This window comes from Alligator mississippiensis, chromosome 1 (genome assembly GCF_030867095.1).
Source record: "Alligator mississippiensis isolate rAllMis1 chromosome 1, rAllMis1, whole genome shotgun sequence".
NCBI classification, from domain to species: domain Eukaryota; kingdom Metazoa; phylum Chordata; order Crocodylia; family Alligatoridae; genus Alligator; species Alligator mississippiensis.
In genome coordinates, this window is record NC_081824.1 from 263098086 (window position 1) to 263117102 (window position 19017).

The 19017-nt window shown below is 43.2% G+C and overlaps 1 protein-coding gene across 2 annotated transcripts in view; it reads right to left on the reverse strand.

The window, feature by feature from the left end:
- TFG (trafficking from ER to golgi regulator) overlaps window positions 1-14215 on the reverse strand; it is a 33727-nt gene extending 19512 nt beyond the window's left edge. Inside the window, exons 1-4 of one of the 2 annotated variants that reach the window (XM_019476254.2) lie at window positions 14105-14215; window positions 11873-11955; window positions 9413-9621; window positions 1841-1924 (exon numbers count right to left, since the gene is read on the reverse strand). In XM_019476254.2, the coding sequence (XP_019331799.1) occupies window positions 1841-1924; window positions 9413-9596 (268 nt within the window). In that variant the 5' untranslated portion in view covers window positions 9597-9621; window positions 11873-11955; window positions 14105-14215. Of the gene's footprint in view, window positions 1-1840; window positions 1925-9412; window positions 9625-11872; window positions 11956-14104 lie in introns of both variants that reach the window. The other variant, XM_014599096.3, reaches the window with a different exon arrangement.
- Between the last annotated feature and the right edge of the window lie 4802 nt (window positions 14216-19017).

Sequence of the window (19017 nt, forward strand, 5' to 3'; positions counted from 1 at the left end):
GCCAACTAAGAGGAAGGTCTTCTCAACTTGCTGCTCCCAAACAGAAAACTGATTGAAAATGTGAAGGCAGAGTGACAGTGACCAAGAAATGATAGAGTTCAAGAACCTACAGGGCTGAAGGAGGGACAGCAGCAGAATAAGGACACTGAACTTCAGACTTCAACAAACTCACTCAAGAAACAGATGGGCAGGATGCCCTGGGAAGGAAGTCTGAGAAGAAAAGGAGTCCAAGAGAGCCAGCTGTACTTTAAGGAGGCCATATTAAGGACACAGGAACAAGCTATGTTGATGTGATGGAAGAATAGGAAGTGCAAAAGATTGCTGTCTAGCCAGCCCAATGATCTCTTCAAGGGGCTAAAACTAAAAAAGGAATCCTATAAAAAGCAGAAACTTGGTGATAGTTCTAGGGAAGAGTATAAGTGTATTGTATGGGCATTCAGGGAGAAAATTAGGAAGGCCAAGACATGATTTGAGATGCAAATGGCAATGGATGTAAAAGACAAAGAAAAGGGATTCTACAAGGATATCAAAATTAAGGCAAAGACCAAAGAAATCATTGATCCCTTATAGAATGAAGAATGCAATCTAGTTATGGTGATGCAGAATAGTGAAGTATTTAACACCTTTTTAACTTCAACTGTACAAATAAGTCAGTTACCAGATGACCAGTGTAATTGACAGCAAAGACGAACAGCCTAGAAGGGTGGAAGAACATGTTAGAGATTACTTGGAGAAGCTAGATGCTTTCAAATTAGCAGGGCTAGGTGAGATGCACCCTAGGGTAGTGAAGGAATTGGACGAAGTAATTTCAGAGCCACCGGCTATCCTCTCTGGAGGTCAGGTGAGGTCCAAGACTAGAAAGGTCAAAATATAGTTCCCATCTTTATGAAAGAGAAAGAGGAAGACTTGAGGAATTACAGACTGGTCAGTATAACCTCAATACCTTGAAAGACCATGGAACAGTTCTTCAAATCATCTATTCTGAAGCACCTAGAAGAGGTAAAGGTGATCGCGAGCAGAGAGATGGACTAAAGGTCTGGGAAATGTGATGTAGGAGGAAAGACTGAAAGATTATTTAGTCTGGAGAAGAGAAGACTGAGGAAGAATTTGATAATAGTCTTCAAGTATCTGAAGGATGATTAGAGAGGGGAAGGAGATGGACTTTTTTCTGTAGCTGTAGGGAACAGGACCAGGAACAATGGCCTCCAACTGCAAAAGAGGAAATTTAGGATGGAGGTTAGGAAGAACTCTGACTATGAAGGTGATTAAAGAATGGAATGGAATGGGCTGCCTAGTAGATTCACCATCCCTGGAAATGTCCGTCTAACCTGCTCTATCCCTGACATTTGACTGGGATGGTTTAGTTGGGCCAGAGACTGGACTAGATGACCCTATGAGATCTCTTCTAGCCCAACCTTCCTACAATACTATAATGGTACACTTGAAATATGTTCAGCTTAGAGTAAGAACTAGTTTTACAGCCCTATGTCTATTAATTATCCCTCTTTTACTTTTATAACCACATTTTCTTATTTTAAATATTCCTCTGTGTTATTTTGCTGAACAGAAGACCCACACAAACAGGAAAGAACTAAGTGAATACGCAAGGGAAAAAAGGGAAGGACTATCAATTAAATTAGACAAACCTTTAGTTACTTTTCCTTACTGCTGTTTTTAAGTGACACCTAAGTTTAAAGAATTTCAGGGGACAACACAATATTTAAATTAATTACATCTTTATAATTATAAACAGTTCCTGATAGGGTAAGAGATATGAATCATTCATTCATTTATATTATTTCTTATACAAGTAATATTAAAAACGTAAGCCAGAACTTACCAAATAACGTCAGTTTAAGTATCCTACTGCACTGAATTGCAAAGGAAAGATCTGAGCTATCAAAAATCGTTATAAGATCTCCATCTGCAGAGAATTAAAAAACAAACAAACCATGTTTTTAATATTAAAGTAAGGGGAAAAGAAGTCATACTCATTTTTAAGTCAAACATACATTTTGGATAAGAACACACTTTTTTTTTAAAACTTACTACATTAATCATGCTAGCTTGATTTGAAATGATTAGATAAATAGAGTTTGTTCACATGTTATAAATACAGGCTGAATGTAAAGGCTTGTAAGAGAGGAATTTAGGAAACAGGAATTGTAGAGTTTACTTTTAAATGACAGTTTATGCATATCTCCAGACATGATCAGTGGTAACCCATTATTTGTGATTTTAAAATGACATTACAAAGAAAAAAAAAAATCCAACTCAGCTGAAACCTGGCCACCACCTCTTAGGAAGAATTTTCAGTTCCATATGCTGTAAATATTTACACAGAATAGATCAGTAAATATCAATTCATATAGTTTAATAACAAAAGGGCACCAAAACCAATGAAAATTATTACACATCTGTTTAAGTGTCTCAAAGTGGTGCTTGAAAATCTTATTAGAAATACATAGCCCTCATATTCATAGATATTAGGGCTGGAAGGGACCTTGCGAGATCCAGGTCCAGCCCCTTGCCCAAGGGGCAGGAAGTCAGCTAAGGTCAGATCACCTCAGCAAGATAAGCATCCAGAAAAAATAATACAGATTGTATTTGGAAAAAACAATACAGATCGTGTGTAAACTTGCATTTTTTGAGAGCCATACAAATTATTTAGGTTGCAGTACATACATTACAGTTCTGAGGGCAGAAAACCCTTAATATCAATATCCAATGACTGGGTGAATCAACTACACCTATTTCTTGCAAAGACAAGATATTAGCTAAAGTTAGGAAAAGAGAAGAGGTCATGACTACGTAAAAATAGAGAATGTAATAATTTTGAGTATTGATGTGGGTGGCTGATCACTGCAAGCAGCATAATGATCAAGAGAAGGTACCAGCCTGACCTTTTAGAAGTTATGAAACATGTTCCTGAGGAAATACATTTTAACATCCCACTATTTCTATCCATTAATCTTAATGAAATGCACTGCAATGAAAGAATTGTGCCAAAGTATTCAGAACAGAACTTTTGACATCCTCAACTCCAAAAAAAAAACAAAAACTTAGCCTAAACTTGCAGTCTTTTGTTTGATGGAGGAGGCTCCCAATGCACTTCTCCTATTAGGGTATTTTATGGAGTTTGTACCTGTATGTGTCCTCTCAAAACTGATATAATGAGCCTCAGCAGACAACCTGTGAAGTATTTCTACTCCTATTGACATCCAAAGGAAATAAAAAGAGTGAGGTCTTCATAGGATCGCACTCATACTGATTACAATAAACTTGCCCCAAAACAGTCAATCATACCAGTAGCTTCTTCCATTCACAGATGGGGCACAAAGAATTCTGTTCCCAAGTATTAGATTGGCTGACTAGATAAAAAGGTAAAACTCACTAAGTGTATGATATGTATACAGAAGCACCCTAAAGTATGTAGAAATTTTAAGAAAACAAAACATATTCTAAAACACCACTTTTCTTAACCTCAGTCAAAAGTTTATGCAACAAAAGGAATAAGCAGCAAAATCAGGAAAGAGCATACACTTTTAGCCAGGCTTTCTAGCAGGACAAGCATCATTTGCAATTATGGATTGCTCTTCATCCAAAGATTCCAATGTGCTTTACAAATACCAATTCTGATTCAACACCTTGAAAGGCTGAGTAACAAGATTACCTTCACGAAATGACAGAGCTTTGAAGAAAATTCCACCTTGTACCTCTGCACTACTCTTCCAAAAAAAATGTCCAGAAACCCCTGAATCTACATTTACAAAAAAATTCTAAAGATTTGGAGTGCTTTACAGCACTGATTAGAAATGACTAAACAATTGTATGTGACAGTTGTCAAACTTCAAGTAAGTTCTGATTGCAGAACAAAAAAAAGCTTGAAAACTAGAAGTTTGATCATTTAAATATTCTAGCTGCACCATCTTCTGACAAAAAGGTGGTACTACAGTACAAGTCATATTATCTGCCTAAGGACTGACTGGCCTTCACGTGTGTCCCCTTTTGAAGAAAAAAAAATAAACAATGGAATAACAAAATCAATCTTTTTTTTTTTAATATTTGTCTAAAACCCTGATCTTGAAAATTACCTTATTTTGGCCTCCAAAACTTTTTTCTATATCTCAATTCATGGGCAGACTTTTTCTACGATACTTCTCAAGCTGTTGACATAATTATTTGCCACAATTATTTGCCACAGCCAGTATTCATAGATTGTAGAGTCGGAAGGGACCACAACGGATCATCGTGTCCAACCCCCTGCCCCTGGCAGGAAAGAGGACCGAGGTCAGATGACCCCAGCCAGGTGACTATCTAGCCTCCTCTTGAAGACCTCCAAGCTAGGTGATAGCACCACCTCTCTTGAAAACCCATTCCACATATTGGTCACCCTTACTGTGAAAAATTACTTCCTAACATCTAACCTAAATCCACTCTCAACTAGTTTACACCCGTTATTCCTAGTCACTCCCTGGGACGCCTTGGTAAACAGCGCTTCCCCTATTCCTCGTTGACCTCCCCTAATAAATTTATAGGCAGCCACAAGATCTCCCCTCAGCTGTCTCTTGTGAAGGCTGAAGAGATTCAACTCTCTCAACCTTCCCCCGTAGGGTCTATCACGAAGGCCACTAATCATGCAAGTGGCCCTCCTCTGGACCCTCTCAAGATTCCCCACGTCCCTCTTGAAGTGTGGCGCCCAAAACTGGACACAGTACTGCAACTGCAGCCTGACCAGTGCCGCATAGAGGGGGAGCATCACCTCCTTTGTTCTATTAGTCATGCACCTGCTAATGCACGACAAGGTGCGATTGGCCTTGTTGATGGCCTCATTACGCTGCCAGCTTGTGTTCATCTTGGAGTCAATTATGACTCCAAGATCCCTCTCTGCCTCCGAGCTGCTGAGAAGGACACTCCCCAACCTATAGGTGTGCTGGGGGTTCCTCCTTCCCAGGTGGAGTACCTTATATCTATTAAATTGCATCCTATTTCTCTCTGCCCATTGATCCAACCTGTCCAGGTCAGCCTGAATCTGCTCCCTGCCCTCTGGTGTACTAACTCTGCCCCATAACTTGGTATCATCAGCAAACTTGGAGAGGGTGCTCTCCACACCCTCGTCCAAATTGCTGATGAAGATATTGAATAATATCGGTCCGAAGATCGAACCCTGCGGGACCCCACTGCCCACCTGCCTCCAGGCCGAGAAAGAACCATCCACCACCACTCTCTGGGTGCGGTCCATAGGCAGCAAGAAATTGCAGAAGATCCTAATTTATCACCAGCACCCAAAAGATATATCCAGTTAGAAATGTACAGGGAATAAGGAAAGCCTCTGGGTCCAACAACACACAGCATGGTATCAAATGTATGTGGAGGGATCATATGGCACTAAGGATAACAGACACCTTCCAGTGACATTAGAAGATTTGCAGATAACTATGGGAAGACTAAGCAGGGAGTAGGGAAAAATGCCACAAGTATCCTGTAGTTACTCATTTCTGATGTTCTAGCTGCTTCCTGCCTTCCCTTCCTTCTTGCGCTCCATCTTTGTGCGCCAAGAAAAATGTTAGAACGTAGCATTATAAGTACTTCCTACAATAGAAGAATCACTTGGGAGAAACTTACTGGAATCTGCTGTTAAGACATTAACGGCATGGATAGGAAAGGCGGGGAGGAAAAAAAATACATTTTAAGTGTGATGTAATTAAGGTAACAGAAATTGAGTAGTTTTTTAAAGTTTTAAACTTTTACGAGAGAGAGAGACACTCACAGAATTCAGATCATTATGGTTTTCTGTTTTTGTGTTGGTTCATCCTCCACCCCTACCAGTTCAGACAGAGCTGCAGTTAAGAGGGCAACACAAATCTTATTTGTGTAGCACCTTGCTATTGTACTCCACAGAAGACTTCTAAGCTCATCTCTCCAATGTCAGTAGAGTAAAACAATACAAGAGAAGAAACTGGAAAGCAGAAGCTATTTTTTTATTTTTATTTTTTTACTTTGGGATCCCTGAAAGAAAACAACAAAAACCAAAAAAAACCCTACAAATTCCTTCTAATAGTACCATCCCATAATGAAAATACAGATGTACAGTTCTACAAAAAAAAAAAAAATCTGAGTTGTTATCACTTCCTCTCTGTAGTCCCCACTCAGCCAATCAAATATATTTACTGAACAAATCAGCCGATACATGCCATCTACATTTCCAATTAGAGTGACTGAAAAGAGACGTGGATGGCAGTTTTTGCTTAGCAAATCAAATATTCATATACAGTTATTCAAAGAAGTCTGAATGCAAAATGGCACTGCTACTGTGATAGATTGCCTAGCCTACTGGGTAATGCATGTTTCTAGGGGTTGAAAATCCTAATTCCCCAGAGAAAGCAGAGATTATGAACAGGAAGAAAAGATAAAAAGGGCAGAAAAAAAAACTAGAGAACCACTATTGCAGCTCTCTTGTTTAACAAGAGTAAAGACTGAGACAGGCAGATAGCTGAATGTCTCACTCGGTCCTTCTCTGGATGGAAGGAGAGGAAACGGCAGGGCATAAGGAGCCACTTCTGCTTTTCTAAGATGGAAGGGAGAATAAGGAGGAGAGCTGGGAGGTTTAGGGCAAAAAGTTCCAGATGGGTTTGGCATTATTGTACGGCAGGAGGGGAGATAGGAGACATGGCAAAGAAATCAAGTATTTATTTGAAGTGAAGGCGAAGCTCAGAATTCATCCGCTATATCCCTAACCATTTTTCTGATTTGCTGCTCCCCAGAATACTTCATTAGCCAAATCCCATTTTTTGGTATCCCTACTTACAGTGGCCACAAGTGATGTCAGTTTAACTGACCTAAAGTTACCCAGGTCATCTCTTTTGATCTTTCTGAATACTGGTATAGAGTTAACCTCTCACTGTCTTTGGGAATTTCCCTGAGTATTTCAAGATTTACTAAAAATTATTAAAACTTAAATTTCAGCATATTAGAAATGGCTTTCAATATCTTGGAATATTTTGGTGCAAGTTATGTGGGCATGACTATTTAAAATTACCTAATCATTTATTAGTAATTGAGTGTTTATACCCTCCCTAATACTCAGATTGGAACACAATTCATTATCTATGTGATACAAGTCTAACTCTTCCTTCTGCATCATTAAGGCTAAGTACAGTCAGTCAAAAAGCCAGAGGCTGAACTGATTCAATCTGTACAGGTTAGTCTAAATTCTGTAGACTGAACAGAGAAGCAAGTGGACATGCATTCACTTTTGATTCTGGAAATGCAGCCACATGCCTGCAGTAGCTCAGGTCAGAAGCTGGGTGGGGGTGCTAGAGCATGGCCCCTGGCCTGCAGGCCACTGCCAAAAGGAAGTGATGGAGGCTGGGAGAGAAGCCCTCCAAGGCTTTTTTCCCCCAACACCTGCTCCAGCTGGTGTGGGCATGGCCAGAACCCAGCCCATCATGCTGGGAAGGGGGGGAAGAATGACTTTAAACCCCCTCCCTGACCACATGGGACCCCAGCCCAGGTCTGCTGGGGGGGGAGGGCACCCCTGCCAGGCTTATCCCCTGCTTTTGGCTCCAGACGCCACACTGAAGTGGGGAAAGGGGGTTTAATCCCCCTCCCTGGCCCAGACAGTACCCCAGCTGGGGTCTGCCTGGTGGAGGGTTGGGCAGTCCTTTGCCCTCTTGCTCAGGTGGGAGGGGACACAGCCCTTCCCTGGCCTGCATGGGACCTCAGCCAGGGTCTGCCTGGGGGGACTAGCAGCCCTTGCCAAGGTTTTTCTTTCCCCGCTCCCTGATGGAGCACAGACCATGGCCAGGCTCTGGCCCAGCATGCTGAGAATGTGGGCCCTGGGGTGGCGATGCCACCCCTCATCTCCGCGCTGCCAATAGGCACTGTGCCTGGCATGGTGGTGGCATGCTCCCCATAGCCCATGCTGAAGCTCTGCATCTCCAGCTGCTGCAGAGGAGAAGGACGAGGAGGAGGACAGAAGTGCTCTGTCCCCTTCTCCTACTCACACGTGGCAAAAGTGATGGCTGGGGAGGTGCCTCCCCCCATGCTACACTGCCTGTGTTCCCTGCCTGGCTGTGAGACACCATGTGCCAGTCACACCAGAGTGGGGAACTGCCTTACAAAGGGGAGCCCCAGGTCTCTGCTGCACAACACCCACACAGCCCTTGTGCCTCCAGGCATCCACAGTAGGTATGTCTTATTGGTTAAGAAGTCGGCCGATTATAATTAGAAGTTTAAATGGCTATTTTTTTAATGATATTTACATGCCTAGTACACAGTCCTGCACTTTATTCATTAACACTTGCTATGCTTCTGACTTATCATCAAGTCTAAAACAAGAAATGGGGTCTAATCCTCAGCCAAGGATTTCACCAACTAATGGGATGCCATATTATGAATCATTAATTAACAAGCGAGGAAGAAAGTTAATTTCTCAGCTGCTGAGAAATGTCTTTTTACCCGAGCAAAAGAACAAGTCGTCCTTTTTCTTTTACTCTCCTATCTCTTACTGTAAAGGTCACAAAGCAATACAAAATGTATAAAGCTTTAAGATATTAACCTTTAAAAAATTCTCCCTCCCAACTATACCAACGTGGCAGATTTACAGCCCCTGCTGGTCCAACGTATCAAAAAGGGAGGAATATAGTTTAAACTGAAAAAAAAAGAATGCATTCAGCATGTGTACATAAGACACTTTAAAAAAAAATTCCCCTGAACGTAACATTTCCATCTTAAAATCAGAAACACCTGGGTCATTGTGCACAGCTGTTACCATACTGCTGAATGTTCAGATTAGCAACATAAAAAATACTGTACAATTAAGCCTTTCCTAGACAAAAGTGTCTGAAGCTAAAAGTTCAATCTCTAATAGAATGTTAAAAAGTAAAATTACCATCCATTCCATATTCTAGTGGAGGGGAAGGGCAGCACAGCATGGCCTTATGCCACCGATCCCTAATGCCAGATCACAGCTCTTCACAGACCAGATTGGACCTCTTTGCACACCAGATCTAGTCCACAAGCCATAGGTTACCAATCCCTACCCTACACCAATGACTGAAAGGATAAAATTTCTAAGATATTTGGATGAAGCCAGTTCCTTATCTAGATTACACAAACTAGGAGATAACCAGCCTTAAGTTATCTAACAGGTATCTATATATATCTAACCAATGTGTATATAGCTTTGGAAGATATATTTCAATGGGCTATAACATTAAAATTAAGATGAGCATGCAAGTCATCTTTTTTGTTCAACACTCGGTGAAAGAGTAACTTACTCCACCTTATTATGGCAACCAGCAACAGAAAAAAACAAAACAAAACAAAATCAAAGAGAGATGACATTCTTCTGAAAGTTCAAAGAGAATATGCATGATGTTTGCTAACACATTAGCAAGAAAAATCGTACCTTCGTCTTTATACTTTATTGTGACTTCATCATTGCTCAGAAGTTTTCCTCTGAAAACTCTCTGCATCATCAGAACCAGCTCATCATATGTGATGTCTTCATTATGAATAGGAATTCTCCTGATATCCTCCCCCAGCTGAGCTTTGATAATCAGCTTCCCACTTAGGTCCAGTTGTCCATTCATGGTGGACTCCAGATGTCCCACAGGCCTGCTAACATGCATATAAAGAACATTCACATAATATATTTTAGGAAACTATTTTGTTTCATGACTATTGTAGTCCTTCACAAAACATAATTCTGAAGTTTTCTGGAATTTATTTGGGAATTACAAACAATTTAGTACATTCTCAAATAGAGGAGTTTTGTTGCACACCTTCATGAAAACCACATGTTCTCAATTCATTGCAATAGGGAGCAGAGATCACTGGAGCTTTAAAAAAAAAAAAAAATCATATTTAATATCAAATAATTTTGCCTTAAGTTTGAATTCAAAGTTGAAGAAATTTAAGGTGAAATATATGATTTTGCTAATTGCAAAGCTTAGGGAATGTTCTTCAACATTTAGCTTTTTTCCCCCATGTTTGGCGTGGATTCATTTAGGGTGCTGACAGATGTGAACTCCCCCCCCCCCCCCTGCCAAACAGTGCTTAACTGAAAGAGGAAATGCATTAGTTTGACATGGCTCTGCAGCACTCTTATAAATTGGGTGCTTCAGCATGGCCTTTTGGCGCTTTTATCTAAAGCTGATTCAATCAGCTATCAAATAAAAGCATCAAAAAGCCCCACTGAAGCGCCCAATCTATACAGACATTGGGCAACCCGGGTCCAACTAACATGATGCTCTTCTGGACATGTACTGCACTTGGTGCGGGGGTGCACTGAGCTTAAAGCGCTATTTTTGTTCCCCATGTCTGTAAGTAGCCTTAATATACTTATATGTAAATACTCAGTAAGGTTGAGACACAACTGTTTAAAAAAAAAAAAAGCACTATGCCTCACAATATAAAAGTGTGCAGTAGTCTAGCTACATATTTGTGAGGTGCCCATAACAAAAGTTTTTCACAACTATAAGACTGTAACACCATAATTTTATTGTTTTGGAGGGTGAACAAGGTTCAACATAGAGGATCAAATGAAGCTGGTGTCACTCTGGATGCAACCAAAAAGGGAAATGAAACAGCCAACTTACTGGTTTCATTGCAAGTGACACAGTTGGGCATCCATGTTAAAACAGTAATGTATTAGGTTTCTAGTCCTGGAGAGTTGTTCTTGAGGTGATGGTCCAGGAAACATGAGGGGCAAGGATTTTTAGTGATATCTTTAATTGGACCAACTTAGTAGATGGGAAAGCTGTTTGACAAGCTTTTGAGTACCACGTGCTCTTCTTCAGGTCACCTTTCCTCACCAAAAATTCTTGCTTCTCATAGCTTTATGTTTTAATCAACCATAGATAAAACTATGTTAATTTTTCATAATTCAGTTATTTTAGACAGAAGAGTGATAACACAAACTTGAAATTTGCTTCAAGTTAATTATTTTAGGGACAACGACCCTTACTTCCTCTCAAGTTTCCGTAAGGCTGATACTGAGTTAAGGCCTTAACTAAGTTTCGGCTTGATGCTTATTGCATATTTAGCAGTCCTGTGACATGGAATAAGACACCAAAACATACATTAAAACCCATAAGTTCTGTTCTTTTGTGATTTTTATGTGAACTGAATGCACTTTCACCAACTTAAAAGACAAAATTTATTTTGACCAGCTTATCAGTGACCCCTTTCAAAAAAAAAAAAAAAGGAGACTTAGCCTGTCACTCAAAACTAGAATCATGTTCAGGAGCTGAACATGTGGGAATAGGAATTATATGAATGCAAGGATGCAGGATGTGCTAATCCTAAACCACCCCTGTCAAATGCTTATCGAGCCTCCTGAAAACCTCCAATGAAGGGAACTCCACAACTTCTCTAGACAGCTCATTTCATTGTCTGAAGAGCAGGACAGCTAGGAAGTTTCTCTGAGATTTATTCTTCAACCTGTTTTGCTGAACCCATTTGCTTCTGAGGAACCGAACACTAACTATCTAACATTAGTTTAGGTCAGGTGCAAGTGGCACCTCAGCACAAAGAAATGGCACCTAAACACTCAAACCCACAACCTTAGCATTGTTAGCAGCACATTCAAACCAACTGCAATAACTGGCCCATCAAGTATTGAGACATACTGGTGGAACAACAGGGTGAAGTTAATGCTGTGCTAATGCATTGCTCATATTTTGTAGAGAGAAGAATTTAGACTCCAGAGATTTCAACTCAAAACTTCTCATAGCATTTTGTTTTTGAACAAAGCTATCTGAGAGAGCATGAGTATTTACAACAGATATTTTTACAAAAAAAGTAGAATCCAACATAACACCAAGTAGTCTTTTACCTCTTTCCACCAATATATTTTTATTATTACCTTGTCCGTCTTAAAGATTTGCTGGATTGTAGGTCAGGTTCCCTGCTTCACTTCAAATTAACGTTCGGATGTCCCGCCATGAACTGCAAGAAGCATGGGTAATCAGTAATAGGGTATGAAAACTGCATCAGAAAGCCAAAAAAAGTTAGCTTATTGTCAGGCCTCACTGGAACAACATACTTATCAATATATTACATTAAAATGAAAAGGTTGGTATCTTAATTGTAATACATAGGTATGGGAGACACTTCAATGCAAAGGCTAAATATGAAATTGTATCTATGAAGCTTGTAGGTCAACCCTACACAGCTCTTAACAAAAAAGTATTAACATCTCAAAATTTTGTATGGCAATTGCCAACAGCCTGGAAATTCATGAAACATACCTCACAGTTTATCCTCATAAGGCGCGCACACACACTTTTTAAATATTTGTTATAGTAACCTCCAGCTTATCAACATCCAAAGTTATCAAATTTTTCAAAATTAAAAGTTTTAAATAGATTTTGCAGTATTATAGCCCAATAGCCCACCTTCCAAATTTGAATTGTACTCTGACTTAAGTCAAAGTCCTCAAAGAAGCATTATGGCAGGGACTGTCTGGGAAACTAGAGGTGATAATGTCACTTCTTCAGAGGAAAAAAGAACCAAAGCAGACAGAAGGAAAGAGTGGCAACCAGGGCCAGAGATCTGCAGCCACCTAATAGAACAGGGAACTTCATGTCCAAAAGAAAAGGTAAACAGAAAAAGAATGCCTTCCTATATCTTGTTCCTGCCCCATTACCAGATTACCTGAAAAAAAATGAAAGCGACTCAGTAGAAGGGGCCCTACTCATGGGCTCCTTCCCCAAGAAACAGTCCATTCACAATTCCTCTTACATTTGCAGAGAGTTCAGTGAAACTACCTAAAGCTGTACGCTGCTAATGTAACAGGAAGAGGATGGCAATTCCTGCTACAGGGATAAAGGGAAGGTGCAAGGTTTTGCTGGGGAGCCATGACTCAGGTCATTTGTTCAATCCACTATCTGAAACTGAACCAGTCAGCCAGCCATGTAGCTCTGGCCTCCCTGGCAGTACTCATAAGAAGCCAGAGAAGCTGTGAATCCATCAGGCAACCAAAGCTGACTTCTCTACAGCAACGGGAGGGAAAAAGAGAGGGAGGGGGCTGGCCTAAGGCAGCATCTATTCACAGAGGGAAAGACTCAGTTTTGCAGGCTCCAAGGTAACTAACCCTGATGCTGCTCTGAAAATACACATTCATGATAGCTGAACATCAATCTAAAGTTAATTTAGACCATGTCCAAGTTACATCCTGCCAAATCACCACAGTACACGCATATCTGCCAAAACCACATAACTCCACTTCATCAACTATGGCCAGCAGGGTTCAAAATACATCTGAGGAGGGCAGGAGCTGCTGAAGGTGGCTGTGGCAGTCAGCAGAAAGCCTGGGCACCTCTATCCAAACTTTGTACCAGCTTTCAGGCAGCAACAGAAGCCTTCTTTCAGAAGGAGGCAACACTACTGTGCCAGCAGAAAGAAGGGCTCTGCCGCCACACAGGACCGGAGCACGGGTACACTTGAGTTTTCCAGAACTTGAGTTCAGCCAGCAAAACAATGCTATGTGGACCAGACCCTTTTTAAAAAAAGAGGTGGGAAAAACCTAAAAAAATAACCCTTTTAGGTGTGTTAATCTTGATGTCCAAAAAGGAGAAAAAAAAGCAGCAAGTTGATATGAAAGTCACCCTTAACTTGAACAGTGACATCCGTCACCTTGTAATACGCAGCTGGCTCGTTTCTACAAGGGAACACGAGGGCTAGCACGGCCATCTGGTTTCTGCTGCACATCCACCCAAGAGCACCAGCTCATCGTGTGACCTCATCTCATTGCATGAGATCATCTCGTGTGACCTCATAGCATGACTTCACCCCCCTGCGTCGCTCATCACTCATCTCTGGCCTGCCACAGGCACAGGAAAAGTATACCTCACTGCACCTTCCCGCCCTGGTCTGGCTACTGCTGTTAACTGCCATGAGCAACGACCCCCTCCTCCCCCCGCACGACACGGTCACGTTTCCCTGACGGACGCTGACGCCACAGTGCTCTTCCTTACGTCACTCCCGGGGTAATGCCCCTGAGGACCCCGCCCGGGGGTCGCTCCGGGCCCAGCCGACTTGCGCGGGTGTGGAGAAGCCGGTCCCCAAGCCCGCGCCCCGGCTCCCCGCCGCTTACCCTGGGCCCCGCTGGCTCCGGCCCGGTTCCGCCCGGCGCCCGGACGTGGCAGCTGAGAGAAAGGGCTGGGACAGAGACGGGGGCGACTGCCGGAGACACCGCGCATGCGCATGCGCATGCGCCCTTCCTTTCTATGATCCAGCCGGAGCCCGTGGACCACTCTGCGCATGCGTAAACTGGCAGGGCGCGCCCTCCCCGCCCCTTCAACGCAGGCCTGTGCCCTCTAAACAGCCCTGCGCCTGCGCACGCGGAGAGCCTGCCCTGCTGGGTCCTGCACTCTTCGATTGTAAGGGGCTGTGCGATGGGCGCATGCGTAGTGAAGCGGATGAGGTCTCGGTCTCGGTCTCGGTCTCGGTCTCTTCCAGTGCACGACCGTTCTCCCTCTGCCCCCATCCCTGCATGGCATGGGGCTGGGCAGGGTGGTTCCACCCTGCTGGGCAAAGGGGTGAAATAGGTTTTCCCCGCAGCAAGTGAAAGTGCCCTGCTTCTCTAGCGGTGAGAGGCCAGGGCTCCCTGTGTAGTGCTGGGAGCTGCGCACCTCTGTAACAGGCAGCTCCCTGCTCTCAAGAGCTGTGAACTGGATGTGGGAGGCCTATCCAAGGGGACCAGAGCACCATGCAGGGCCGGATCTCAAAGCACAGCACCCTGGGGTTCCCTTGAGATCTTTTTAAGGGTGCCCCAGGGCATCACGCCATGTGAGCGCCGCAGCATTGCCAACTCTCATGATTTTTGCCATTGCTTTTGAAGTCTACGCTTTGGGAATGTGAAAAACTTAGCTCTTCCTTTTATATATCATAAGAGTTGGCAACACTAAAAAAAGGCAACAGCAGGCAACACTAAAAAAAGGCAACACCAAGAGACACGCAGAGATTTCAAGTAGGAATCCCTCGCTGTGGCCTTTCTGTGTTCTTTGCTGCAGAGCTGCTCTATTATTTTTTGGTAGGCAAAAAGAAGTGAAAATAAAGAGTTGGCATTTTTCAGGGGCACCTCCAGTCTATCCAGGGTTGCCTCCAGACTGAAAAGTTTAAGAACCTCCAATGTAAGGGCTTAGATGATACTTCTGTAATTGAGGTAGTAGCCCGTCTCATTGCCAACTTCATGCACTAGAAAGAAAGATGCAACAATTTTATGCAAAGGCACTTTATTCTAATGTCTTATTCTCCAGCCACTGGCTTTACTATTTTTTTCCCACCAACTCATCAAAATGCCTCTGAACTCAGACCTCTCCCTGGGTGAGGCCCTGCTGCCTGGGAAAGATCTGATAGTTTCACAGCCAAATTATTTCGAGCCCAAGAGGCAAAGGCTTCAGGGCACAACTATAAGGGGACTTAACAAATGGACTCCTATTGCTAGAAAATCCCTGGGAAACTTCTGGTTGCAATCTCTAATGCCTTTCATCTGTAATAGGTGGTATTACGCATGACTACAACTTAAGGTGCAATTCAGACCACAATGTTAATTTAAAACATAAAATAATACCAGGCATAACACAATTCATTTCTATCTGGGGTTTTGTGGTATTACATGCTAATCTAGGAGTCTTTTACATTTAGCAACTTGAGTTGTGGTCGACCAGGGTTGAAATTTCTAAGTGAAACATAGAAAAAAGGAGCTTTAAGGATTTTGTTGTCTACTTCAATTTTCAGCAGGGCAGTTGGAAAGCCCTAGTAGCAACAAGTGGACACCGGGGCTGAAAGCAATTCAGATTGAAATGAGAAGGGAGTTTAAAAACAAAGACTGAATTGATATGTATTTTCAATTTTAAGTATTATATAACAAGAAACAGATCACAAAAATTTGCATTATTTGGAAGACCTTCCTGTTCTAAAATGCCTCACATCTTTCTGACAATTACAAGCACACTCGCTCAGTCTCACTTTCCGCCTCTCATTTTTGCCACCTTTGGACAGGTAATTCAGTCCTTCCCCCACACAAGCATGTACCAAGGCAGCATTTTCCAGTTACCAAAAGGAAACTTCACAATCTTTAATATCCACATTGCAGGAAATATCAAAGTTCAGCTATATTATTGTGATCACTCTGTTCCACGTGTAGATAAAAATTGAACTATTGCTCTTAAACATGCCACAATTAAAAAAAAGAAAAATCACTAAGTTCAGGAAAAATTACCTCCCCCATTCACTTTCAAAGGGTGTTGAAAATGGGTTTTGTGCTGGTGTGAAATAAGTCAACGTTTTATTCAACATCTGAGAGATCTACAAGATGTTCAAGTGTACATTGTACCAAAGTCAACATATTTAACAGAATGAATCACAATAATGTTTTTTGTGGGGTAGGTGTTATTTATTTGGAGGCTTTAAAGAGAAAAATATTTACATATTAAGCATTTAAAGTGAAAAACACTATGCAAAAAGTTAGGATGGCATTTGCAGAATAACTGCAAAATCAAAACAAAATGGAGAAATATCATTACTGTCCTCATCAGGACCATCATTGTTGTTTCTGGGTATACTTTATGTGTCTGCCTGGTCTCAGGGAGGGGCTCTCGTGCTGCCTTGGAGTATGCATCTGGGATTGGCCTCTGCGTTTGTCCCAGTGGTCTCAGAGAGTGCCCACAATCTCCCCGAGGGAAACCCAGAAACTCTTCTGCCACGACTTTGATCTTCCTTTCAGTGGTGGGGTCCCCTCCAGTGGTCCCTCTTGGATTGGTCGCACTTCCTGGCAGGTATCCATGGGGCTTCACCTCCCCTACACCCCATCCATGCACAAGCCTCTAGGATGGCCACTTGATGGTCGGATGGCTCGCCCTCCAATGTCAACTCCCGTTCTCTTCTCATTGGCTGGGCTACAGATGACCTCTCCTAGCCCTACATCTCTTTGGGACGTTAAGCTGTCCCTGCTCTTCTGCCACGTCTTTCGTTATAACTCGGCTGACTGCCGTGCTATCTCGGCTGCTCCTAACCCCAGAGCACTGCTCATAGCTCTCACCCTCATCTCGGGGTCCCTCTAGGTGATCCCTGAAAGTAAAAGAAAAAGAAGAAATTAACAGGAAGGACAAGGGGGTAGGGCTTTGGCCCGTTTCCACTCACTGACCCGGCGTCTGTGGCTCCTGCAGTCCCTTGACACTATTCTCACTCGTCCCTTCGCTGTGGACCCCTCCAACGGGTCCATCCCCAGATCCATTGCTGGTCGCCGGCACTGCCCATGCCCGGTGCAGGAAGCACTTTCACTGCCTGCTCCCTGCAGTACCTTGGCTGTGGTCTTCTTGCTGCCAGCTTTTATTTCGGTCAGGCAGCATTCTGGAATAATGTCGTCCATCTGTGCTGCTTTTAACCGGAAATAAATGTGGCTCATAAACTGTGTAGGTTCTCCATGCTGGTGCGGCTTGCCCGTCTCTTCTGGGCCTGAAATAGGTAAGTTTGCCCTGGCTTCAGGGCTTTTCTTGCATGGACAGGCTGTCTCTGTCCCGGGTCCTGCCACGGGAGGGGTGCCCTTGTTTCCATCCCCCTGGGACACTTTACATTCAGGTCACTCAATCCGTAGCCCATAGGCCAGATCAAGCCCACATAACCACATCATCTGGCCTACAGGGCTCTCAAGGGGTCTGGAAATTTGGCATCAGGGGACCAGTGACGATTAAGCTACTGTGCATTAGACTAAGTCTACTGCACATTACCACATTAGCATGCTTTTTGCATGAGACGCTAATGCATAGTAGAATTAGTCTAATGCACATTTAGCATCTCGTGTAGATATGCCCAAAGGTAGGTATTATGAACCTCATAACTTGGAAATACAGGCACAGAAAGATAAATGTCTTATCCAAATTCAGCTGAGAGTAAATGAGTAACAGTACAAGGTGAAAAATTATCTTTCCTAGGCAGTTTTGGGGGACCATTCCACACCTTCCTGCAGAGAAACTGATGCACCATTTTGTGTCTCCACTCTTGTATCTCTGACTTGTCTGATGAAGTAAGCTGTTGCTTATGAAACATTATGCCTCTCTGACTTAGTTTATAAAGGGGCTACTATAACAGGGTAACTATTGGGCCCAGTCATCATGCTGGCCCACCTCTGTATCTGGGCAGTCTGCCCACCTATACTCTCCTGCCTTGATGTAAACAATAAGTTGTTTATTTTTAGAGCAAGATGCTGCCCAGTTTAAAGCCTGATGCCAAGGGCATATTACACAGCTCCAAACCTTCCCTTATACTGTGTCCCATGCCTCTCAGATGGCACCCAAATTTTCCATTACTCCCCTGGCTCCTTTCTGGGCCACTCTGGCTGCTGGCCCAACTAGGCCTCCAGCATCCTCGGACGTGCCTGGACCTTAATTCACACCTTTCAGTGGGGCCTCTACTCCAGCTATACCAGTTAGCTACTGTGTAGCCCTTCACACCGTCTTCAGGGCCTGCTCTACACAGCCACTGGGTCCCTACAACTCTGCCCCCTCACTGGGGCCTCTGGGTCTCAGGTGTCTGACGAATTACCTGGGACCCACTAACTCAGCCTATGGCTGTTCAGGCCTCAGGCATACCTGGAGCCTTCTGGGCTTTATGTCCCTTTGGCTCTCAGACATCTGTCAACTACCTGGACCCCACCTTAGGTCTCACTCAGTGGGCATGGGCCCCTGTTCTTTTCTATCTGGGTGTGCTCCCCTAGCCTTTCCCCTCCAGGGGTAACCCACAAGACAGCAGGGACTGAGGCTCTCTGGTGCCCCATACTCACCCTTCACTAGGGAGGCACAGGTGTGGCATTTCCTGGAAGCTGCCCTGCGAGAAGCATCCCCACCACACCATCCAACCCCAGCAGGGTGTAGTTTTAGGTCATACCCCAGGACCAGGAACCTCGTGTCATCCCCATAGTTTCTACCCTGTCCTTCGGGTGTTCCTGAGCAGCAGCTCCAACTGGGCAATATTCTGCCTCCATCTGCTTGCAGCAACTGATGCTGG